Genomic DNA, 25,338 nt, shown 5'->3' with positions numbered 1-25,338 from the left:
GCCAATTAAGTGTGATGAATCAGGTAAATTCATCCACCCAGCACCTTCAAAATTAAAAATCCAAAGTTCCATCTGATACTGTCGCACGTGTGGAACCTAACTATTCGGAAATGTCACAGTGGTATGTAATGTTTTACTCCATCATTTCTTTTTCATTGATTAAATTGCTTCATTCATGTGGTGTTCCTTTGTTGGCCAATCAGCACTCCAGAAATTCCAATAAGAACTTGGGCAGGCCGGACAGGACAACAAGTTAGCTGGCCGTAGGGAAAACGGTCATCTAATAAGGCATGTATAAGGTATCAGGTTTCGTTCCCCAAAGTTTGAGCACTGATCTTGCTGAGAGAGAATTTTCGGTGGGTGGTTTCTCTTGTCTCTGCGAAATGTTATTTTAGATTTTTCTCCAACAAAATGAATGCCGGAACCGCTTATAAATTTCATTCAATCTCTCTCCGTCTTTCGGGATTTCCGTTAGCTTTGTTGCCGGTCGAAGAAGGAACCTAATAAATGTAGAAGCCGCCACATGAAACAAGGTGCTGAACAAAAAGATCAAACGTCCGTGATGGTAGAAAAACGCTGGGGAGGGTCCGAGGGAGGAGTTGTAAAGAGTGAATATTTTAGCGTGTCAATTAGTTCCATGAATAACCAAATTCGTCTTTCCCTATTTTAAGAGTCCGCTATCTTCTGCTTCCAATGTCTTAGACTAATAATCTTTTATTTGTCGCCAAACAGTTTTGGGTTCGTCGGTCGGCCAAGTGCAGTCGGAAACTATTGCACTGTGGAGGTGAACAAGTGACTGGAGAAGAAATGCGCTGAATAATCACGAGCGATCACGAGAGCGGTGCGAGTGTGTCATCGTTGGCCCAAGTGAAGACGGCCAGTGGCGACGACGACGACAACGACAGGATCATCATAAAACTCAAAGATGCCTGTTGTTAGCAACCCCCTCTGCGGATCAAGAAGAAACCAACGAAAGTCATCAGGTGGTTAACGAAGAAGAAGGAAAGAAGCCAGCGCAGGTGGCGGCAATTATTGTCATCCGCATCATCTCTTATTCTACCAGCCAATCCGCGCGAAGACAACCTGAACGTTGCCAGTCCCAATTCCGGTCACGTCCGATTGGCAGTCACACGAAAAAGGCCAGTCGGAACACTAAGTTATGATGAATGATGGCTCAACAGCAGCAAATGAAAGTGACAGCGTCTTCTAATGTTCAGCTCCTACAGCAACAACAGTATCATCATTCCCAGCAGCGGGGGCCGGGGCCCATGGGTCATCCCTATCATTTCCAGTCGCAACAACACCTAGCCGCATCCGCACGCCTACCACTACCCCATGGCGGCCGTAATGGCCACGATTACGGTGGATACATTGGCGGCGGAGGCTACGAGGCTATGATACGGGATTCGTGGCTGCACTTACTTACGATCCTACGTCTAGTGTCAACATTTACGATCATCCCAGCCTCCGTCTGGGCGGAGGAGGTCCATACAGTAGGAGGAAAAGGAACTCCTCGTTTGACGACGTTTGGCGCGGTTCCGGAAATGGTGGGGGAGGTCCTGAGCTGGCAGAAGGAATCACCGAGCTGGACGGGGCTCTAGCGTCAGTCCCAATCGTCCCAATCACCGATCCGTCTCGCAGACAACAACGCGCTTCCAGCTAGGCCCAACCTTCCAGGGGTGGCCAATACACTCCATCATCGTCTTGTGGACGTTCTCAGGGATCATCTCCCGGTGTCAACAACACTGCAGCGACAACGCCAACCACCACCACCTTCACTACAAACAAGAATAACAATCATCCCCCTCCTCTTCCTGCCACTACTGCCTCTTCCGGAAATCTGCAATATAACAATTTGATGGTTATCCCTCACGGAAGATCGACATCGGCTTGCCGAATTGCAAAAGAAGCATCGTCCCTTTTCCTCATGTAAAAAGCTAAAAACATTCGGAGATCCACAGTTCCACACAGCGGCTAATGCCCCCCATTACTTTCCGATATTTATTTATAAGGTCTATCTGGTCCCCCCCCCCTTCCCCCAATAGAAAATTGAGAACCTTTGAATACGAAATATGTATAATTAACTAAGGAATTTGTATTGCTTGGATTTGTTTTATAATAAAGTATAACTTTTTTTAACAGGGATAGTGAGAACTAGAAAATAGTAAATTTGATTACAATTTCCTATTCCAAAAAGGGATGGAACAAGATTATTATTTCAATTTTTACTTGGGACTAGGTCGGAATGTTGACATACTGGAAGGTTTTCTAATGCCTGTGCTTGCGACTTTGCGTACTACGGCAGTCAGCGGATCACCTCTCATCGTTTTGGGTGTATCCGGAATGCAGGTACTGTTGGGCCCAGAGTCACTGTGATCCCTAATTTATTAAAAACATAGATCAATTATTTAATAATTGCGAAATTGCGATAAAGCAAAGAAGGAAATATTTGGTTCATCACCTAGCCGGCGTTGATGTTAATATAGGGATACTAGAAGCGGAGGAAGTTCGTAATATCCTTGATCTATAATAAAATGCCAAGTATATTGATTAGTTATGGTTTATGTTACTCAATCTTATCGCACGCTATGGAATACAACTACGACTGAGTTAAGGTACTATAACTATGAAGTGAATCTTACCGACTAGCAGCGCTGATGGCGCCTCCATTATAACCCCCAGATGGGCTGGGTGAAATGCCTGATGCGCTTAATCCGCTTGGATGGCGAGCGCGAGTTTCCACAAGTGATAGCGACGGAACAGCTGGTCTTTTTCGAGGTAAGGTGCACGACCAGCTTGGTTGCTTTAGAGAACGACGACTTCCAATAGGTGTATTTTGTACGGATCCACCGTCTGCGAAGACGACAAAAATTTTGAATGAAGATATAATCGAGTTAACATCAAAAGCAAATGACATCGTACCATAACCATCCAGCGACTGAACCGATCTGTTTCTGGAATCCAAGAGGCGGCTAGTTGACCGACTTCCAGAACGACTTCCGTCTAAATTTAAAGTAGTGTAAATTATAATTCAGTTAATAAAATGAAAAAAAAAAATCAAAAGAATTGCTTCCAGATCTCATACTTATCATATACTTCCGATGAGCGGGGGTTTTGCGGCTTAATTGGAAAGATCCATCGCTCTCGCTTACTGAGGTGTCGGGTGTTCCAACAGATAACGACTGAAGTAACGGGGACTCCTTATTGCGTACTATTCTCTCCCGGACCTGTACAAATCAAAACCAAAGTTCTTACTTCTATAGTTTGCAGCAGAAACTAAAAAACAGACCTTAGAAATAGGCCCAGCAGTGGTAAGAGATGGTGAAGGTGTATGAAGGGGTGAGAAGATCGTTTGGCTGCTTCCAAGCTGACTAGACACGGAGCTATTGGGGCTCGTCCTGGACTTGAAAAGTGTCATTCCTTGAGAGGTCCCTTCGGGCAAAAACTGCTCGCGAAGCTCAAAGTTGGTCTTGCCTTTAACTTTGAAAAGGATCGCGCAAAATGTCAAAATAAGAAAATACAAACTAAGTCTTAAAATAAAAGCACTTACCACGGCAGGGATCATTCTTAACAAGAAATTCACCAAGTGCTTCCCATCCACCACCGACACGCACCATAACAGTCGAGCGTAGAATACGGATTAGACGAAGTTTCTGGTTCTCGCCGAACTGCACGATAAAGTTGCAAAAAGATTAAATATAAGAGAGAAGGACATGATTTTTTTACTGGATTATTTACCCGATACTGGCCTTCAGTGACCTGGTGAACTTTGAATGCGTTGCGGCAAGTGCATTGGTTGACTGCGCGTTCCACTTCATCCTGGATGATCTCGTCTTCGGTTGTGGGACGCTCTTCCCAGTCAGGCCGTAAGGCCGTCAGAAACTCCTTCCACTCGATAGATCCTTCGTTGTTGCGATCAAACATATTGGCCACGACATTCATCTCGATACGGCTTGATGGGAACTTGGTCTTCATGATTCCATCGATGAAATCCTCGCGAGGAATAAATCCTTCGTTATTCCGATCTATTCTGCGGAAAAGATCCGTCACCCGAGATTTTTTATTGTTCATGTATTTCATGAATCTGCGTCTCCAGTCGTCCCAGCTGAAGTTTTTCACTTTTTCAGTCTCTTGCAAATAATTCAGTTTGTCTTGGAGGCGTCGCTGGCGCTCCCAGGCCATCATCCAAACGTTACGCCAGCGATCCCAGAGATGACGTGCACGCGGACTACACGGCGATCCTTCCAGGTTCACCTTGCTAGAGTCAAATGAACCACTATAGTAAATAATTTAAAAACAAAGTATCAAACGGAATTCAACTTTACCTTGATTTTCGAGTTGATTGTTGTAGCCCAGGAGTAGACTGTCCGGATAGTGGTTTGTAACTGACGTGCCAAAAAAAAAAACGAGAGTTGATGAATTGAATTATTAATAATTTTAGAAGCAAAAGCTGACCTGGATCGAAGTATTCGAGGGATTTGCGAATTTTCTTGGTCAGGTGTCCTAGTCCTGCAAAAGCGATCCATCTCAGGTTGTCTTTTGGCCATGTCTTCCATAAAGTCTTGGTGATCCTTGACCAAAATTTCGACGAAAGGCAGATCATCAGGCAAAGGTTCAGCTTCTAATGTATCCATCGTGTTCTCCGCAATGGAGAGCCAAGCGAGAAGTTCTTCCAAAATGGAAGCCATTTCACGCACATTGCACAAGTGCTCCTTTAGACGTTGCTCACGCTGCAACAATAATAATAAAAAAAAGGATAAGTGCAAGAGAAGAGCAGTCTCTAAATAAAGTAGGAAAATACCTGGTTAGCCCATGCCATAACTTCTTCCCACCGAGATTGTACGACCGTAATCAAATGATGAATAACAGGTACAGCGTCAGGGTGAGCCTTTTCGAGGATATCTTGAGCCATGGCCATTATATCGTCTTTGTCAGTCTCTTTCTTGATCAATTCTTCCAAACATCTGCAATCCAGGCAACAGAAATATCGATTGACACTACCATATTTAAAAAATGCATTAAAAACTCGTTGGCATACTTATGGTGATCATCCAACTGTTGCAGTGCTTCTGTTTCTTCATCAGGTAAAGGACCAGCGAATCGCAGTTTCGTCAGGGCATCAGAGAACCATTCGAGAAGCACGTTTACTGCTTTGTGCAAAGTCTCAGACTGGACTAATGCTTCTTCAAGCCGTGCAGACCTGGTGTTCGAAGCTTTTGAAACATTATCCCAGGTGACTTCCAGTTCAGACACTTGCTTTTCAATGGCTGTTTTGTCCTCTTCGCTAGCGATTGCCATGACATCGACGGCCATTTTTTGGACTTGTTCTGCCTGAACAAATCGGCTCTGAAGCTCTTCTTCAAAGTCACTGTGTTGTTCACGCAATGCCATCACCGTGTCCAAATCTCCGTGAACGGGACTTTCAGCCATTTGAATCCGATCGGTTTTGCATAACCAATCGACCAACGCCTATGAAATCAAGTATAAATAAAAAATTTTAGAATAAATTTAAAAAAACGTTCCTAAATTTAAAAAAAAAACTAACTTTAATGGCGTCCTCGAATTGCCCAGAGAAGAGCAATCCTTCTTCGAGTTTCCTTTGGCGGTCAACTGATTGGTTGCAAACGGATTGCCATTTGGCTTTCATGTCAGACATCATCAGATTCAGAGTGGACTCATCTGTCTTGGGAGCACGATCCTTGATTAGTTTGCCGAGTCGCACAACACCGTCGTATCCCGGTTTTTTAGCATCAAGAATTTGCTGGAACTCTGTGTGTTTGGCCAACAGCTGCTTTATCTTTTCGGGGTCTGAGCTCAATTTCAGCTCAGCATCATCGAATCCTGTAAAAAAAAAAATCATTTGTTACAATCCAGTTTTGGCAATCGGGGTATAATTGTTAATATGGACGATACCTTTTTCAGCTTCCTCTAACCACGAATACAGCTTGTGCCACGAGTCGTGAAACTCTTTCGCCTCTTTATAGGCGTGGTCCAGTGCTCTTGTTCGTTCGGCAGCTCTTGATAGGACACGCTCCCAGCGATGTTGAACACTTATGAGAAGGTTCTTGATGAGGATCACATCCTGCTTCTGGCTGAAGTACTTTGAGTGGGTCCCCTTCTTATCTAGGTTAACCATCGCATCCCTCTGAATCAAAATGCCCTTTTGGAGGGATTTGTGATCCTCGATCTGAGAGACGACGGTCTCCATGACGCGGGAGACGGGTTTGAAGCCGCTTAAAGTTTTCTCGGCATTAGTCAGCCACTCGATGAACACTTGTAGGGCATCATGGAATTCGGTGGCCTCCTTAAGAGCGATTTCTAACTTGATTTTCTTGTCATTGGCTCTATTCATAATGTTATCCCAGCGTTGTTTTAACGTTTCCAAATTACGTTGAAGTGAAGAAGCGGCACGATCGGTTGATTGATTCAGGTAATCGGCACCGCGTTCGTGGCATCGTTCAACTAATTGTAGGTTCTTTTCCAACTCGTGGTATATTTCCATAAAGAGTTCAAGTTGGTCTGATGCCGTCTCTGGTAGACCACCCACCGGCTTCGACATGGACAGGGCATTATCGATTTCGTTGAGCCATTGCATCAGGTCTTGTATCTCAGCAGTGAATTGTTCAGCCTCCTTCAAGGCATCTTCAAGTTCCTGTTAAAATTGAATACATTGCAAAATTAAATAAGATTGCGTTAACGGAAAGTCAAATTCTTACCTGCTGGCGATTCGAGGCTTTTTCTACCATATCACCCCACTTTTTATTGAGAAGCGCCAATTGTTTTTGATTATTGTTGGGATCATCAGAACTTTGGTCTGCTTCAAACAAGTTCCGGCTGGCGTCGTTGAGAGTGTCGACAGTGCTCTGATGGGCTTGGACGTCGTTGATAAACACCTTTAGCTTGGCCAATTCTAGTTCTATTACACTCGGATCTCCATGAGCGGGTTTCAATTCATCCAGAGTACTATCGGTTCGTTGGATCCAGACCAACAGTTCATTGAGAGCATGCTGGAACTGTCCTAGATGCAACAGAGCCTTCTCTAACTCACGTTGCATGTCGACAACTCCCCGCAAAAAATCTTCCCAGCGCCGATTAAACTTGGCCAAGGGTTCTTTCAAACGCGACACTTGATCAGGTGATGAGCAAAGTAGAAGATCGGATGCTTGCCTGCAACATTATTTCAAAGAATAAATTAGATTTGTGTCTTCATAAATCAAAATCATATGGAAGCTAAGCTTTTCATACCTGTTGAGTGTCTCCACTTTAATCATGTGAGGATCAACTTCAGCCTTGAATGCTTTCAGTTGTTCAATTTGTTGTTTAACTGTTTCGATATCGGTTCCAAGAGGTTGCATTCCCCGGAATTTTTCCTCTGCTTTCTCCAGGAACTCATACAGGGTCTAACAATAAACCAAAATTCGTTAGTTAAAGAAAAAAAAAACAATTTTATAATGGTTACATTACATTGAGAATATCATGGTATTCTGTGGACCTTTCCATGGCATTGATGAGGTTCTCCTCTCGTTTAATATACAATGTAGTGACATTATCCCAGGCGGAATCCAACTCTTCAATGTGTTTTTTTACTTCCGGTTTATCGGGCTCTCCACACAAATTGATAAGCTCCTGACCAACTTGGCGGCAGTGCTCCACTTTAGGTTGGGTTTTCTCGATATCGGTCCTGACATGTTGTAAGTTGGCCTGTTGTTGCCGAATTTTTGTCGGTTCGACGGCAGGTGGGTCTTGAGTAGTTAAGGTTCCTTGTAGTTCTTTCAAGACCGCCGCAACAACTTGCAATTCTTCCCAGAAGTGCTTGGAAAGACCCAACGCTTCTTCCAGAGACTTGCCACGCTCTTCGGTTGCAGAATTGACCGTTTCCCATAGGTCGGACAACTTCTTTAGTTTGTCAATGATGTCTTTCACGCCTGAATCTGAAGGATTCTTCATTATAATTTCGTCGGCGGTTCGTTTCACTGCCTCAAAAGCAGACTCCCTCTTCTTCAAGTCTTCAACAATAGATTCGTTTTCTTGCATCTCTTCCTGAATCTTATCAAGGTGGGCAGAGATGGGCTCAGCCGATTTCACTTGTTCGAAAGCATTAGTCAAAGCGGTGAGCATGCCGTTCAGTTTGTCAGAGAATTGACTCGTCTCTTGCAGAGCCTCTTCAAGGGTTTTTTGGCGTTCTCTCACACCTGATCGCAAAGCAGCATACCTATGTAAAAATAAAAACATACCAGTGATTAAAGATCAATAAACATCAACCAACTGACAGGATTTTACCGGGCATTGTGCAATTCGATGATATCGTGGACTTTGACACCTTCTTCCTCAAGACATAGCTGGGCTAGAGTGCTACCAGTCTTGTTCAGTTTTTCAAAGATTGGTTTGTACTCGGCAATTTCGGACATGAGGAGTTTGTTGACTTCCTGTTGACGATCGATCTGTTTGAGATGAATGGCTGGATCATCCGCATTTGCCAACGCTTCCTCTATCTCATCCAGCCAGTTGGAAAGATCAGAGTGGGCTTCATGAAAATGCTTCGCTAAATGTAGGGCTTGCTCCAGGATACTCAATCGGTCCGCGTTCAATTCGGAAACGTGATCCCTAATTTCCTGCACGGTATAATTTAAACAATCGATTAAAATTAATGTAAAAACAAGGAATATAATTTATTCTGACCTTAAGATCTTCCATTTTCTCTCTGATGAAGGCAGAATCTTCAGTCTGAGGTGACTGACGAAGCACTGTCTGACTGGCTGAGAGAATGTCGCGTATACGTCCTTTTTGAGAGGATATTTCTTCACCGACGCTTTTGTGCTCTTTAAGTTGAACGCCAATGATCCTCGGATCACAACTGGGAGGTTCAGCTTCCCGTACCTGCTGTTCCATTTCGCGGAACCAGTCCAGCAGTTCGTCAAGATCACTCACCACTTCCACCAGGCGTTGCTTATATAAACGCAGTCGTTTGGTCTTTCGTTGCATCTGTTCATGAACAGCGTCAAAGCGACGGTTGTCGCGAGTGATCAAAGATTCTATATAAGCAGCCCCTTCATCTAGATAAAACAAAAGTTAGCTGAAAAATCCATAGCAAACGAGTTTTTAAAATTTTACCTGGGCATCTTCGGCAGAGCATTGGCCCATTCTGATTGACCATATCCAAGAAAGGTCTAACTTCGATAAGTAATTTCTCTAAGTGGGCGATAATGCATTCTTGAACGTGCAATCCAGCGCTTCCGCTTGAAGCTGTCGATGAAGAATCCAAAGCTTGCAAGCGATCTTCAGCGTCCAAGAGATAATTTGCAAGGCGATTGTGCGACAAATGAAACTGTTCGACGACTGGTTGAGTCTCATGAGCTTCTTTCAACAGTTCATCAGCTCTTACAGTCAATTCAATGTAACGACGTTGAATAAAATCGAGTTTTTCTTGAAGTTGCAGAGCTTCCTCGTTGGTTATATGGCGCATTAGCTCTAGACCAGTGTCAACAATAGATTCTATCTGACGTTGATATCTGGCCACTTCTTCCGTCAGATGCATCAGCTCCTCCATTTGCTCTTGTAATTTTTCAACGTGTACTGACAGGCTGTAGTCCTTCAACTTGGTTTCCATACTTTCCATCCTGGACAGTAAATCTTCATACGATAGAACCAGGTGTCTCAAACCATTCTTGGCATCGCCCAGCAACCGCCCTAGAGTCTCCGAATTCTCCACCAAGGCACCATAACGGTCAGTTAGTTCTGCAAGACGGTCTGCCAGGACGTTTGCCTCTTCTTCTGTGACTAGTGACATCAAATCGGTGAAATTATTCGCCAGGCTATCGAAATCCTGTCTTCTTCCGAGAATGTCGTCGTGAAGGACACTGTGTTCTTCGATGCTCTTTTGGATCCTTTCTTCATCGGTGGCAACAACCTCCATATCTTTGATTTTACTTTCCATTTCATCCAACCAGTTGGCGATGGGAAAGAATTTGTCTTGAAACTCCTTTACTATAGCCATAGCTTTCTTAAGAACTTTCATCCGTTCGTCCATATCCAAACAGGGCGCCAACTCTCGAGGGTGTTGTTCAATTTCAGGTTGCTCTTCAGAGTGGTCGTAACTGGCGTTATCCTGATCAGCATTTAATACTGAAGGTACTGACTGCCAAAAGAAACAATAATAAAATTCAAATCTTTAAATATTGTGTGTTGTTTTCATAGATTATTGAAATAATCTTCGCAAAAAATAACAAGTTCAAAAATGAATTTTTTAATACCAGCGATGACTCGATCTTGATCTCATTCATGATTGACGGCATCTTACTGGAAGCATCGTTCGCGGCGTCGGATATTGGATGATTATCCTGCAATTTGGCGGAGGATTCCTGATGTTCAACAGTCGACACGCAAATCTGTAGCCTGTTGAACCACAACAACAACAAAAAAGCAATTAGATTATTTCTTTCATTTAAAAACAATAAACTATTTCGGAACTTGTCAAGATTAGTATAAAAAGTAGCGTTTTACCGTTCGACAACTTGAGCGCGAATGTTGTCCAAGCGAGTGAGAACCGCTTTTATTTCTGCATCCAACCGGTCGACATCCGGATGTTTGCGGATGGTTGTGTTGACTGAATTTCGCGATCTGATCACTAGTTGGCGAACAACGACAGCTTCCTCGGCCAGTTGGTCGACAGCATCCTGTTGAATCTGGATATTCGACTGCATGTCGATCAAGTCATCATGAACTTTGCGCAGTGCTTCCGGATCGTACTGCATTTTCTTAGTGATCAATTGGGTCTCCAAACAGGACACGAACTTGTTCATGACTTCTAGACCATTCAAGACAATTTCGCTTCCTTTAAGGCGCTCGACGTACAAATTTGAATTTTCCCAGATCTTCTTCCATTGGCTGTTGCAACTGTCTATTCTTTGATTCCAGAAAAAAAATAGAAAATCAAATATTAATTTCCTCACTGAATAAAATTAGTTAAAAGATTTTAGTAATACTTTGTTTGCATTTGCGGTGTTTTGCACGGACAGGCTTCCACGTTCTCCTTAATCGACTCGAGTTCGAGTTGAAGCGATTGTAATTCCGTCTCGAACTGCCTTTGGTTGACGACGAATTGTTCGAGTTGATCCAAGTCTCGGGGCAAAGGACTTGTAATCATGCTAGTCAGCGTCATCTCAAATTCTTCCAGTTTCATCTGCAAAGTCGCCAAGTGATCGTCGATGGCCGATTGGCTTAATTCCGGTCGGTTGCACGTAGCTTCACGCCTCTCAAAATCACAAAAAAGTTGGTTGACTTCTTCAATCTTCCGCTGAAGGCATCGTAATTGTGGGTCACTAGGATCTCCTTGTTGCAAAAGCTTTTCGGTGTCTTCGTTAAGCGCTTTTAGGATGGCGTCGCGTTGATCTTTGCCCACGGCCATAAATTGAGGAGCATCCCAGCTCTTGACAACTTTGATGGTGGCAAAAATCATGTTCTGACTCATTCGCATTTGCTTCCTGATCCAAAGGGCCTCACACTGATAGTATTGGCGTTTGAGAAGTTCGGCAGCTTCAATCGCTTCGTTATCTGGTGGTGGAATCAGAAGACACACACTGGGCACTTGGTATTCGAGTCCATTGCCCGTGACGACTTTCCATGTCCTTGCCGAAATATTATCGACCAAATCAAACTTTTCGTCCTTGCCGATACTGACCTAAGCAAAGAAATAACCAAATAAGGGAAAATTGAATTAAAATAACGAAAAGGAAAATGATGACAACGACGCACCTCATGTTGTTTGTAGATGCAAATGCATTTAGCAGCGACAGGCTTTTGCAACGGCAATCCTCTCTGTTTGAGTGGAACCACTTCCAGGCTGCTCTCACAAAGTTCCTCAACAACTTTGCTGTAATGGCTCAAGTCATCTCGAAGGTCCTGCATTTCTCTCAAGAGTTGTTCACCTTCGTCCAACGTAAAACCACTTTGGCTGTAGGTGCTATTCAACAGCTGATCCTGTCTGCGAGGGGAAATTTAACATAAAGCATTTAGCATAAGGAAGTTAGAAGAAAAGGAGCATATAATTATGATAACGTACTTAATGCACCACTCTTCGCATTTTCGGACTTCAGTGAAGAAATTGTCGTAGAAAGTCGCATGGCGCAGGTGAGTTTCCAGGCAAAGTGTCAACTGCAGGAGCCATTTCCATTTGGACGACAAGGTCAGCATGAAGGTTTCAACACAATCAAAGGCTGGATGATGCTTCACAAGGACTTCGCCTCGACCCTGAACAGCGCTCACTTGAATTTCGCGCTTTTCCAAATCGCTCATCAATTCCTATTGCATTTCCACACCAATTTAAATTTAATTAGTACATCATAGCAGTATTTCAGATTTTTAGGATAGTAACAAGGAGCAGGAGTAAAAAGAAAGAATAAACTTACCTCATAATAAGTTTGGATTTCAATAAGGTTGAGCAACTTGGAAGACCAGTCGCGAGAAATTTCAATCTCCTCCTTCTCGTTGAGCCATGCGAGCTCCGTCATAACGGACAGTATGAATTCTTGCAAGCTCTGCAAGTCCACCAATCGTTTTTTGCTGAGCATCGTTAGCTCACTATAGGACTGTTGGAGAATCTCCAAGTAATGCACGTAAATGGGCGACTCCTCACCTTGAAATTTATTCTAAAAAACATAAACAATGTAAAATTTGGAGACAATTAAAATAAGATCTCTTTAAAAAATTTTCTGTTACCTTATTCGATATGCATTTTTCTAGATTTCCTTGGAATTCATCAACAGATTGGTGTATCTTCAAATGTAAATCCAGTTCGGATCCAACACTGGACAAATCAGTACCATACGCGGCTTTCTCCATTTGAGTCTGTTTCGTTTTTGTAATTAAATCAAATCGAAATTTTACATTAAATTGCTTATTTATAAATAAAAGTAAATACGAAAACTTGCCAACTGGGATTGGACCCATTCCGAACATTCACGGAGGAATTCAAAGTGTTGGTTGGTCTCAACAAGACGGGATTCCAGGGAGGAGCTCGAGGATCGTTCGGCATCGGAAGATGTCAATGAAGGCAAGATTTCGAGCAATCGCGTCTGGAACACGGCATTGATCAACTCCCAGCAATGATGGATTCGTTTAACTCGCTTGAGAAGATCGCCTGCCTGATTATAACTACCGTCCTTAAGGACTTGGACTTCGGCAAACATATTTTTGATGGACTCTTCAATGGTGGCCAATTCGCCACTGAGAATATCACAGTTCTTCGCGGCATCCCCTACAAGATGTCGATCTATCCGCTTGGCTTCTTCATCGATCCGGGTTTCAACATCATCCAACTGGATATCAAACTGCTTGGCTTCACGGTGCAACTTTTCGGCGATTCGCTGAAGTTTCTCTAACCGTTCAATCTCCCTATGGATGGCATCGTCACGTTCCTGTTGTAACAACAAAAGTTGGTTCCAATCGCATTCAAAAGTTTCGGGTCGCAAATCAGGTTCTAAGATCTCTTCCGTTTCTTCTAAGAACTTCTGTGCTCAAAAAACAAAAACAACAAAATATTTTAATATTAAATGAATTGATGCAACTTGATAAACAAATGTGCACACGATAGAAATGGGAAGAGATAAACATAAAGTAACTCAACATTTTAATCACCTCAATGTCATTATAAAGTTGGTCAAGGCGCTGTTTCTCTCTAGATCGACGCGGTACCTCATCCGTCCGAAATCGTTTCGACTCCAGTGCCAAGCTTTTGACTTCCACGAGTGTGCTGGGGAAGTTCCGATCTTGCATCAATAGCGTGCTTTCGCGAATCCAGATGCGAAAAGAACTCGACAAATCTCGATAGTCACCGTATTTTTTCTGCGCTTCCTTGAATTGTTAAAAATAGAAAACATTTAACAAAATTTTGAACGAGTTCTCCCTGCTATTTTTTTTTTCTTCGATTGTTTTTCATATGGAATTGAAAAATTTGTGAAGACTACCCGAATAGTTAAGATTATTAGCGAAAATTGTAAAATAGAGGGGAAAAGCGCGTTTACCGGATCGTAAAGAGGGTGTAAGGCCGGTGGATTAGGAAAAACATCGTAGAGCGACGAAATGTAGGTAATCAACGACTTCTCATCCGGTTCGGAAGTGTCAACATCTACGACGAAATAACCATAACACAAAAAATTAATTTGAATAAGATCAAATCACCGGAAAGTAAAGGAAGTTGTTTACTTGAATTTTACTTATTCTTATTTTTTACTAGTTTACCGGCTAGTGTGGTTGAGTGTAGTATCAGTTTACCTTCGGGATCGAGAAGTCGTGTGACGCCGTACTCGCGTTCCACGATGCTAAAGGCAGATTCCAGTCGGTCGCGGATGTCACAAGTCTTCAACGAACGCCAATCAACCAAATCAGGTCTGTCAAAAGAAAAAACCAGAAGGGACGGAAATTATGGCAATAAGTCTGGTTTGTAAAGAGAACAATTATTTTTACAAAGTTCGGTCTACTTTTTAGGCACGAAAAAATGAAATCATAAAGATAACTAAGAAGTCTAAGCACAAAGTCACTGCACCTAGTGCGATGGATGATGGCGTTAAAAGCCAGGCCATCTTTCCAGGAGGAGGTAAAATTTTTTACTCGGACACCCGGGTACTTGGCAGTGGAACGCTGAGACCATCGCAAAAGGGCTTCTCGAGCTGTCAATGATTCGTCTTGGCCCACCATGATGTCTGATATCTGACGAGAAATACATGAAGAAACAAACATAAAAATTTCAATAAAAAAAAGGAAAAAACAAAAAGGAAAGCGATCGTTTTAATTTAAATATAGTCAAAACACTTAATTGATTTTAAGATATACGACAATCAAATTAATTTGAAAAACCCCAAACTTACAAATTAACTTAAATTCCGATAAGCTTAATCATTCTAGACACGAATTCAAGCGCATTTTCCCCATTTTTAAAAGTAAAAACTAACTGGTAATTATTATATTCATATGTGATTTGGAATAGCACAATGATGTGTACCTGGAAGTGGAGAATAATGGTCCATATTAAACCTAGAGTCAACTTTGGATTGCTGTCGACAATATCCTCGGCACGGATGTTAACCAACTTAATCTGAGAACAAGTGATCAACGTAATAAAAACAAATTAGTGAAAATCGCCATAGAAATATTCATGAGTTTCAATATTTATGGCTTTCTTTACTTGTTCTCTATCTATCGTGGCTATCGTCCAATTTGCCAAAAATTATACAGTACTTCGTCCGTTAAACAAGCTCACCTTGCGATAGCGGAGATAATCGAGCGACGTCTGCACGTTCTGCAACATGTGGATGCGCATCAGACCTCTTTCACGGGGCTAGAAAATTTTTAAATGTTTTTAAAATCTCATCTCTTTTTGGTGAGAATCGAATGACAACTACCCAACCCCTAAATATTCAACAACAAAAACAAGGTACCAGGTTATCGCCAGAGAGGACTTCAAGAAGCGAAACGAGGTTATGTCCATCGCGAAGGTCTTCAAAGAGGTTGTCCACACGCCGCCCAATCTAATGAGAAAAAATAGGAAAAAATAAATCCCACTTTGAGCTGAGTGAGTTAATAAAAGAATGAATGGGGAATTGAGAGTATATTATAACACACTATGCTCAACACAATTTTTTTAACTGAAATCAAATTCCATTTTCAAATTAGTTCAAATGTGAGCTTCATTAAAGACTAGGAAAACTTTACAACTGTTGTAGTCTATCCACTCATAATAATATTAAAGATTACGAACTGTTACCTTTTTCAGGTGCTTGTTGACCCATTTGGTGAATGTTTTTTTCTGAATGGAATCTCGTTCATCTGCAAATAGAATTTAAGTATTATTTTAATCATTTGAAAGAATAACAACATGTCTGCCTGCCTTTGCCTCTATAGGTACTATAGGCCTACATACTACATTGTAATCAAGTTTGAAGTCATCTACCTATGTTGCCCCAATATGCACGAAAAACAGATTTTGTGGAAGCTCATTAGTTGAAACAATTATTTTCACTTAACAATTTTATCATGACTTCTATCTAAAAAAATGAATGATTTATGTTACTTGTTATACCTTTGAATTTAGACAAACTTTCTTCATAGCCTTGCAGAGTTGATTCAAGATTGCTGTACATTTCTCGTGGATTGTTAAGTTTAAAGTCCAACCACTTTAACTAGCGATAGAGGCATAGCATGGTGCCGAAAAAACGGCAGTTCAAAACGTAGTATTTGCAAATAGCAACCCTAAGCTTGTTGGTTAATTGACAGAATAAGCATATAAGTGCTAAGGTGCACTGCTGAAAGAGGCACGACGCCCAATTTGTAAAAAAGAAAAAACACACGCTGTGAATAATTCAATTGGAAGGCAGGAAAAGGTGTTTATGGGAATGGATTGAAACGAAATAGATGAATTAACCAGTAATAAAGAATTTCATATTGCATTTGCAACAAGCAACATGTGGCATAAACTGGAGCGTAAAAAACAATGACAATGGTCATTTTCGCTTTTCCCAAAGCTGACTATTGCGCCATCTTGTGCACGAACTTTAGAATGTAAAAATCTAATTTCTTATCGCTAGGTGGCAGTGGTACATTAATTGTTTTGACACGAAGCAAAGTTGTTGTCTGCTTATGTTTGCGTTTAAAAAAAGTAAATAAGCTAGCGAAAATACGTTTGGCAATATTTGTACAGTTTTTAGGATGAATTCCTTGAAAACTTTGATTACGGAAAAAGAAGGAGAGAAAGGATATTCTCGACAATATGTCAAAGTTACTGGTAATATATGTATTAGTATTATGTATATGTATTAGAATTATTTGTTTTGTAACATAAAATTTGATCTGATGTGCTAATAAATGTGTACAATCTCATGATTTGTTTCTCTTTGCAGACACAACAGAAAATGGAGTCGTTTGCATTGATTCAGATTTGGATTCTAATGGGAAATTCAGGGGCATCACCCATTTACTGAGCTCAGTTTTTTTACCTCAAGGATACCCTTCATCAGTCAGTCATGACTATTTAGAGTACCAAATCTGGGATACAATTCAGGTATTTCATTATTCTCTAAAAGCCATTGAGGGTCAAGCTGACTCATCAAGCTATGTTTATATGCTTACAAATGAGATTGTGATCTAAATGTAATTATGGTTGAACACCATTTGTATGTATTCAAGGCTTTTGCTAGTAGCTTATCAGGATCTTTGTCAACGAGGGCTATACTAGAAGGAGTCGGAGTAGGAAGCAGCACTTCTACTCCTTTGGCTGCTACATTAATGTGGTTGATAAAAGATGGTACTGGAATGGTTGGCCGAATATTGTTTGCTTGGTGCAATGGGTGAGCACTTTTTCAGCATTGCATATTAGTATTTTGCATGTTTATAATTATATTTCAGCACCAAGCTAGATGCAGATAGTAAGAAATGGAGGTTTTTTGCAGACCTTCTCAATGACTGTGCTCTAAGCCTAGAATTGTGTGCTCCATACGCTGTAGTGGCAGTTGGAGGATCTAACGGAACTATGACTAGTATTCTTTGTGTTGCTGGGGTAGCCAAATCGATTGTTGGAGTAGCTGGAGGTGCAACAAGAGCAGCTTTAACCCAACATCAGGTTTCAACACAATTTTTAACAATTAACTACGGATTGACTGATATACAAGTATTTGTGCCACAGGCCCGTCAAGGGAATCTTGCCGATGTATCGGCCAAGGACGGAAGCCAAGAAACCCTGGTGAATTTAGCTGCCCTAATAACTAGTCTTTGGCTTTTACCTATTTTAGATGGCGCTACAGGGTATGTGGTTTCTTTTATTTTTTATAAAGCCAAGTATTATCGAATTTTATTTCCTCCACGTAGATTGACATGGTTAATGTTTATCCTCTTTACGTTGTTGCACGTCTTCGCTAACCTTAAGGCTGTAAAAGCCGTCACCATGGAAACTCTTAATAGGGCTAGATATATGATTATTTTGAAACAGTTTGCCTCAACCAAATATGTGGCTTCCGTGAAAGAAGTTAACCGACTTGAACCCGTCATCATGGGCCTCATTCCGACTGGTAATTTTATCATTTAATGGCCTAATCAATTTGATAATGAATTATTAATATTTTTATTCACCTTGGCTCAGAGGAGGATGTGTGCGGTTACCGAATAAAACTTGGATGCTCAATCAAGGCTGTTGCATCCCAAAGTATTTTTGAAAAGCAGTTGGCTCATTATTCTGAACGGAATTTTGCTGTGATTCCTGATCCGCTCACTAAAACTATCTACGTCATCTATCGGCGAGATTGTAAGGTGGAAGATATGCTGGAATCGTACTCGCAGGCTATTCTATCTGCGATGCTTTCTTCCGGATATTCGGTAAGTCAGAGTTCCCTTCATTAAAGTCTGTTCTCTTTAAAAAAGTCTACAAGTAGTACATTTTGACTTCTCATTTGGCCTGAGGAAGATTATGGATTTGGACCCACCACTCGACGGTGATATCTCGAAAGCGCTGAATCAACTGGAGAAAAGTAGCTATTGGAAAGAGCTTCGGCAGGGTCTAGTAAATCAAGGTGAGTCAGATTGGTGATTTCCATATGCCTAATAAATATGTTTTCACATTATTTTGTTTTTGATTTTTATTAAGGATGGAATCTGGGTCAGTCGCTGTTAGCACCTGGCGAATGGAGAGCATCGTGGTGAAAATTGGACGAATCATTCATTCATCACGAGGAAAAAATTATTAAAACGGAAAATTTTAAATTTAATTGATTTCAAAGTAAAGGATAATTGAAATCTGCTTTTATTTCATCTAATTGCTGTGTGTCATTTCACGAACCGATGTTGTTAAAAAAAAATTGCCAAATATAACGACGGCAATCGACCAGTTCCGAATCTATCCGTGAGTGGCTCGGGTTTTGGTTTCGGCGTGGGTTTTTGAGCTGTAGCCTACGCTTATCGTGGATCAGTTTGCCAGTTTGGTCGTGATCTCGGCCATTTGGCAGAGTTTTTGTAATGTGGCGATTCTCTGCTGATATCCTGGACTCGATGTTCTTGTTTCTCGGCGGCTATGATCAGGTCGATTCGATCGAATCATTTCGTACCTGTACTTTAGATTGAAGTGGACATTCCACGGGCATTTGCAGATTCTACAAAATTTCCGAGGCTTTTGTTCAAAATTTTGGGAGGTCATTAATATTTGACTCTATTTGTTGATGAAATATTTGAAATAATTTATATAATCGTCTGGTTTACTCGGATTTACTAAGGCTCTTTCTCGTATAGTCATTCAAAGCTGTATTATTATTTTTCAACTCAATACTTTCAACTGGTTGAAATTAGTTTTTATTTTAAAAATTCCCGCTTGCAAAATAGAAAAGTAAAAGAATCAAATTTGATATTGACTCTGTGTCTTGAACGTTGGGTATAATGTTTTTTTTTTCACATCAAAATCTGTCCCTACACAACAATAAGGATTTATTGCATTCTTTTTAGTTTCGTTGAGAGTCTTTCGTAAGTCTTTACGTTGAGAGATGTTGAGTTTACAATCATACACAGCTACACTTGGCAGATAAAACCGCATAAAGGCCGACACCCAATGGCTTTTGGAGCATAAATGTTCTCAATACTCAATCAGATATTGTTACGTTTTTAATACATAATACAAGATATATTTGGAATTCAATTAAGATCCAGTTTTTTTTATTTTCAGGTGACAATAAGGCGACAAAGTTGGTTAGACATATAGAGAATTTTAAAAAATCTTTCTTTCCTTTCTTCTTTTGAGGATTGACTAAGAAAACAAATTTTTTTTCTCTTTAACTTTAAAAAACAGACTCAACACACCGCAAGGAAGTGCCTTAGCGATGCTGTAGACTTCGCTTGAAATATGCATTACTTTGTTTAAAATCTGTTTCAAAATATCCACTTTCTGCCAATGTGTAGGAGGATTTTTTAAGTAGAGAACCAAATCGATTATCATATCGATGCTAATAATGTAACGGGAAATCACAGAAAGTTGCTCGTTAAAACATGTCGCAAAAGTAATAGATCCACCGACGATTATGAGTCCAAGTGTAGATGAAGTTTTTGAAAAGCTATTTTTGAAAAGGACCGTAATCCAACCTGATATTGAGGTAAAAGGTTATCAATTTAAATCAACATTCGGTTACATTTTTTAAATCTAAATAAGTACGAATTAGGAATGCGCTTACCTAGAACGTTGTTGACTATCTTCTTAACGATTAACGTTGCCGATCCTGCAATTAAGAAACAAATCGAAATCTCTTTCGTGAATGAAAAGATAAACGGAGCAGCGGGAATGGCGAGTAAGAAGAGGATTTTTGGTTCTCGCAATTTGACACTTAATTTGGTCCAGTCAGCACTCACGCGGTAGATAATAGCTACAACAATTGAGATATACGTAGGTAATTATTAATTTAGTATGCCTATTAATGTAAGGGTTATATAAATCCATCATTACCTTTTATTCGAATCATTAAACGCCACCCAGCATACGCATTTATAACGTTCCGAGAATACAGATGGAAAAAAAATGGAAATATAATGAAATCGCAATAAAATAATTGTTTTAAAAGATTGTCGAGAAGAAAGAGGCCTGCGATGATAACTGGTATGGCGATCCTATAGGAATATCCAACCAATAAGGACATGCTCTTCTTCCAAAGATAACGTCCCATCCGCATAATTTTTGATTTCGAATTGTTGTAGAACAGTTTGGCCGTGATATCAGCCATTTGGCGGAGATCTTTTAATGTGGTGATTCTCTCCTGATATCCTGGACGATGTTCTTGTTTCTCGGCGGCAATAATCAAGTCGATATAATTGGGCACAGAGGAAGAGTGAGGCCGGAGAGCGATTTTGTTCAGTCGCTGGATGCATGGATTGGTATCTCGCTTCAATTTCCTGAGCTCTACTTTGCATTTGTCGATTTCTTTCTGGGAGATTTTCAGCTCTTTTTCATTGGTTATCGCTTCATTCTTGGCCCCTTGATATTGTTGCCGGATGGCGTCGGACGAACGCTTGACTTTCTCTTTCACCATCTCGTACCGGTACTTTTGATTGAAATGGACATTCCACGGGCATTTGCATATCATACAATTGCCGCTTCGGTCCATGACAGAGCAAAGATGTTTATCTGCGTCATGAGCCTGTCCACAAGGGAAATGGCAAGTTGTGCGACACTTTTGGCAGTTGGTGGTGAATTGCCCCGTTCCGCTGATGTCCGTCGACTTGGGAACAAGCCTTTCAAATTCAAAGACTTTGTTGGCATTCATCTGATCTTCATTTTGTTCCAGTATCTTTTTTACTTGTTCCAGCTCGTTTAAGAGTGTTAATTTGATATCATTCGTCTGTTTGAGTGATTTGACAAGGGCTTCAAGCCGCTTTCGTTCCGAGAGTACTTCCCGGGTCAGTGCCAAAGATTTGGTTTCCATCCGACTCAAATCGTCGAAGAATTTGTCGAAACCGCCAACTGCCATGTCAAAGTAGGTCCGGTTGAATTCGTTCGTCTGGCGGTCGCCCTTGTTGGAAGTAAAAAAAATGGAATTATTAAATTTGTGATGTAAGGGAAGACCAGTGGATGGATCCATGGGCGACGGGATGCCGGCCTCTTTGACTGCACCGAGGACCGGCGGCAAAGCACCGTCAGAAAACGTCACCATCAGCCGAATATTATCCTTAATATCTTGACCAAAAATAGACAAGATGGAGTCGAAAATGTACTGCTGGGTGGCCGTCAGTCTAGGGAGAGATGACTGGACGACGAAACAGACGGCCTCCAGTTGCTGAATCCCGTGACGACATTGAAAATAATTTTGGATTTGCTGCATAATTTTCTTGTCTTTTTCCAGTCCACGAGTGTCACCAAATCCTGGAGTATCGACAACTGTCAGAGAATAATTCAGACGGGATCCTTTCATCTCGTACAAGTCGTAGGTGGTTACCAAGTCCGTCTGGCTGTGAGCTTGAGACTTGTCGGCCGGCTCATTGATCAGTTTAAAGCGGAAGTCGTCATCCCACTCGACGCCCAGCACATAATTCACCATAGCGTTGATGAGAGTACTTTTGCCGGAACCGGTGGCGCCCAGCACCAAGATGGTCCGTTGACGACGCTTGCCAGTTTGGCAGGGCACTTCACTTTCACCAAAAACGTAATGGCCGACTCCTTGTGTTTGGACTCCGCGTTGTCTCTTTAACGGTAACTGGTATAGGTCGATGTCTTTGGCGGTCGGGCATTTTTGGCTCTCACGACGGACGACATGTGCCGCCCGTTCGGCATTTCGCAGCGTTTTCGCTTCTAGAATCTGCGAAGCTGGACTGTAGAAAGTGGATCCCGTGGCATCAGTGCAGACTGCCCGAACTTGGACGTAGTAATCTGTATCGAGGACGAGTGGTTCAAGTGTAATCGTCGTTTCCGTAGTGGATCTTTGTATAAATGTAGAATTGTGACGGCTGCCGCCCATCCAGCAGTCAATAGAGTAAGAGGAAATAGTTACGTCGTCATAATCATCTTCATCCTTTTCATAATCATCCTCATCTTTTTCCGCAACAGTCTTTACTCCTCCTGAAAAAAATTGATGAGACCAGGAAATGGTGATGGTGGTGTCCGTCAAGTACAAACACTGCAATCCAGCTGGTGGCGGACAAACCGGATCGATTGTCACCTCACAGCTGACCGGACTGAACGGACTCCTTCCACCTGGTGTCACTGCGGCAACGCGGAACACGTAACTCTCCTCCGATTGCAGATGACTGATTGTAATTGACTTGGAATGATGTTGAATGGAATCCCATCTTTCTCCGGATCCACCGACGTTCCGATACTGTAATAGAAATTTTGACTGCTCGACTTCTTCCTCTGTTCTCCAACTCAGCGTGATCACGCCACGGTGGTTCTTTTCGACTATGACTGGACCAGGAGCTTTAGGGATGGTGAAATTTGACTCGAAAGTCGAGTTGAATTTCAGAGCCGTTCCCGTTCCGCAGTCGTAAATTTTCGTGGACGGCGATATTTCCCCTACACCAATCCGTTCGTCGTAAAGAATGATGTATTGGACGTTGGTGTTGTCACTATTGTTGTTGGTCACCCAGTTTGAAAATTCTTGAGCAGCCACGAACATTTTACGACAATGGGTTAAAGTGCTAGATTCCATCATTGCTTCCGCTTTTCCGTCTCTTTTCGTCCAACAGTCGTCTTTTGTCCAACATTTCTTTTCAACGTAACTCTTCATATCGTTCACCAACGCGTCCGACATCCCGAACGTCAAGGAGATGACCACGGCGTAAGACCCTTTGTTTCCATTTCTCAGCTCTTTTTTTAAATTTTTTACTCCAGACACAAGTCGGACATTGGGTAATTGATCACACTTTTTAAAAGTCTTGATTTGCTGTTTCTGACGGTTGAGCCAACACTTCAGCTTGTTGGGAAGGAACGGCGATTGGGTTTCCACGGCTTTTATCTTCTTAGCCATTACATCTTCTTCCGTGATTTCTCCGCGTCGGACGGCGATTGTCCATTGGGCCAGCGCCTTGAGTAAAACCCCAACATATTTCGTTATTAATTCCCCAAATTCCATGATTCTCTTATAGGTCATCAGCGGTTTACAGTGGTAACCACGCAAATCGTCAATCAAATCGTCCGTGTCGCAACGAATTCGTTGCAAACGGTTCCATATCATTTGACAACGAAGCACTAGATTCGGCGACACATCACGAAGATTTGGTGGGATCTTAAGTTTACCTTCGACATTAGGCATCAATTTATGGAGTGGGTACAGTAATACTTTCAGCGGAATCGCCTTGTTGGCTGGATGGCTCAATACCGCCCTGCAGGCTTCGTACTGTTCTGCGACGGGATTAGACGTCCAGCTTTTTGCGCCGTTTTAACTTGATTTAAATCGCTGTAGAGAATGCACTGCAAGTCTAGCGGTATGAAACATTGTCCGCCGTCTTCTTCGTCACCTTCTTGATCCTGATCCGCTTCTAAATGGTTTCTATCGTCCGTGAGCCGATCGGCGAATATGCGGGCGTAGTTCCGCATTCTTTCGGTGGCTTCGTCATCATCGTCAGTTGTCGTGTTTGACTTTGGCTGTTGACGGGAGAAAATGCAAAAAGCTTCCAGGCCATAAGTGACGGCCACGACGACGTGAGTGGCTCCGCTCTTCATTAATTTTTCTGGATGGCAAATGATTTCCAGTTGAGTTTTGGAATCGACCGCCGAGACTTTTTTGCTGAAGCTACAACAATGAACCGCCACTTCGGCTTTACGGCCAAACGTTTCCGCCTTCCAGTCCGCCCAGTCAGCCGCGTACTGCCAAGCTCCTCCCGATGGTGGACGCAACATGCCGGTCATCAGACTCATTGCCGTGTGATCATCCATTCCTAAATCAGATAGCCAAGACCTGTGTTCTGTTTCATCGTCCTCATCATCATCACTGGTTTGCTCAGTCGCCATTGAATGATCCTTGACATTCTTTTTTGTTTCCGTTTTAACAACAATTGAATTGGCCACATCGTCTGGATCCCACAAGAGCATATCTAAACAACATATAAAAGAATTTTTTATAAACAAATTCTATTTATGGGCAATTATTTAAGCTTACTTGGCACAATTATATCTACGGCGTAATTGTAAAGTGTTCCAATGGCGAACTGCTGGTGGCCCAAAGCCATTATTTTGACACAATCCGGATCGGGCATTTTGAACGGTGTAATTACTTGCACGTAACGTCCGAGTTGACGAGAATTTTATCGATGTTGATGATGTAGATTAGGGGATATAGGTGTGACGGCCATATGCCCATATCACCGGAGTGAAAATAATTACGGGTCGGAAAACTTCAATGAGCACTTGAGCAGCCACGAGCAGCCATCACTGTTTTGATTATCTACGTTATAATCCAAGGCCGTGTTCTTGACATTCGTCGGCCTTGTTTCATCAGCGTCAGAACCACCTAACGGGAAAAAAATACAACTTGAAAAGGCGATTCGCGTTTCCGTTTAGATTGATTATAACAACAACTTTTATAAAAATTAAAGTGGAAAATAGAATATTAACTATTTCTGTTCAAATTAAATGATGAGAAAACGTAAATTGGCAACGAATATCCACCGACGTTCACCCAGTGCCTTTGAGAGAAACAGCGCCATCTTGTGCACGAACTTAAGAATGTAAAAACCTAATTTCTTATCGCTAGGTGGCAGTGGTACATTTTTTGTTTTGAAACGAAGCAAAGTTGTTGTCTGCTATGTTTGCATTTGAAAAAGTAAATACGGTGAAAATTGGACGAAAAAAATCATTAAAGCGGGAAATTTAAATAATTTTTTTTTTTACTGGAG

At 41.7% G+C, this 25,338-nt stretch overlaps 4 protein-coding genes and 1 long non-coding RNA gene across 10 annotated transcripts; 2 read left to right on the top strand and 3 right to left on the bottom strand.

The window, feature by feature from the left end:
• The first annotated feature begins 13 nt into the window (after positions 1-13).
• Positions 14-2,143, top strand: LOC124349262. Its single transcript, XR_006920258.1, has 3 exons — positions 14-121; positions 204-299; positions 733-2,143. It is a non-coding gene; the product is annotated as an uncharacterized LOC124349262 (long non-coding RNA).
• Positions 2,076-16,495, bottom strand: LOC124349261 (dystonin-like). 5 transcript variants are annotated; one of them, XM_046799723.1, is made up of 38 exons: positions 16,239-16,495; positions 16,073-16,181; positions 15,758-15,819; positions 15,432-15,521; positions 15,254-15,331; positions 14,996-15,088; positions 14,540-14,703; positions 14,269-14,384; positions 14,019-14,122; positions 13,633-13,848; positions 12,927-13,505; positions 12,715-12,843; positions 12,405-12,644; positions 12,059-12,297; positions 11,752-11,980; positions 10,983-11,677; positions 10,501-10,902; positions 10,251-10,392; positions 9,112-10,135; positions 8,680-9,053; positions 8,281-8,612; positions 7,465-8,212; positions 7,246-7,400; positions 6,717-7,167; positions 5,914-6,652; positions 5,546-5,841; positions 5,039-5,469; positions 4,802-4,964; positions 4,456-4,730; positions 4,326-4,385; positions 3,739-4,258; positions 3,551-3,668; positions 3,290-3,480; positions 3,086-3,227; positions 2,923-3,003; positions 2,643-2,853; positions 2,462-2,524; positions 2,076-2,379 (listed from the first exon to the last, which is right to left on the bottom strand). In XM_046799723.1, exons 2-38 carry the CDS (start codon positions 16,131-16,133, stop codon positions 2,226-2,228), a joined length of 10,167 nt encoding a protein of 3,388 aa, XP_046655679.1. In that variant the 5' UTR covers positions 16,134-16,181; positions 16,239-16,495; the 3' UTR covers positions 2,076-2,225. The 5 variants fall into 5 exon arrangements, with proteins under 5 accessions (XP_046655679.1, XP_046655680.1, XP_046655683.1 ...); XM_046799724.1 differs by having other exon boundaries at positions 16,073-16,295; positions 16,415-16,493; XM_046799727.1 differs by having other exon boundaries at positions 8,680-8,811; positions 9,203-10,135; positions 16,073-16,495.
• A 103-nt stretch (positions 16,496-16,598) lies between these two features.
• Positions 16,599-25,312, top strand: LOC124351110 (RUS family member 1-like). 2 transcript variants are annotated; one of them, XM_046801876.1, is made up of 10 exons: positions 16,599-16,774; positions 16,890-17,050; positions 17,176-17,336; positions 17,395-17,608; positions 17,672-17,790; positions 17,854-18,053; positions 18,125-18,357; positions 18,446-18,551; positions 18,626-18,683; positions 25,281-25,312. In XM_046801876.1, the coding sequence occupies exons 1-9, from the start codon at positions 16,699-16,701 to the stop codon at positions 18,679-18,681; spliced, it is 1,326 nt and encodes a 441-aa protein (XP_046657832.1). In that variant the 5' UTR covers positions 16,599-16,698; the 3' UTR covers positions 18,682-18,683; positions 25,281-25,312. The 2 variants fall into 2 exon arrangements, with proteins under 2 accessions (XP_046657832.1, XP_046657831.1); XM_046801875.1 differs by lacking the exon at positions 25,281-25,312 and having other exon boundaries at positions 18,626-18,877.
• Positions 19,659-23,756, bottom strand: LOC124348783. Its single transcript, XM_046799057.1, has 3 exons — positions 20,462-23,756; positions 20,193-20,381; positions 19,659-20,103 (listed from the first exon to the last, which is right to left on the bottom strand). Exons 1-3 carry the CDS (start codon positions 23,754-23,756, stop codon positions 19,772-19,774), a joined length of 3,816 nt encoding a protein of 1,271 aa, XP_046655013.1. The 3' UTR covers positions 19,659-19,771.
• On the bottom strand, positions 23,620-24,908 carry LOC124351113 (cytolytic toxin-beta-like). The gene is made up of 2 exons (XM_046801879.1): positions 24,603-24,908; positions 23,620-24,537 (listed from the first exon to the last, which is right to left on the bottom strand). Exons 1-2 carry the CDS (start codon positions 24,697-24,699, stop codon positions 23,816-23,818), a joined length of 819 nt encoding a protein of 272 aa, XP_046657835.1. The 5' UTR covers positions 24,700-24,908; the 3' UTR covers positions 23,620-23,815.
• Positions 25,313-25,338: the final 26 nt, after the last annotated feature.

Source organism: Daphnia pulicaria, chromosome 7 (genome assembly GCF_021234035.1).
Source record: "Daphnia pulicaria isolate SC F1-1A chromosome 7, SC_F0-13Bv2, whole genome shotgun sequence".
NCBI classification, from domain to species: domain Eukaryota; kingdom Metazoa; phylum Arthropoda; class Branchiopoda; order Diplostraca; family Daphniidae; genus Daphnia; species Daphnia pulicaria.
This window is presented reverse-complemented; position numbering and strand designations above follow the sequence as displayed.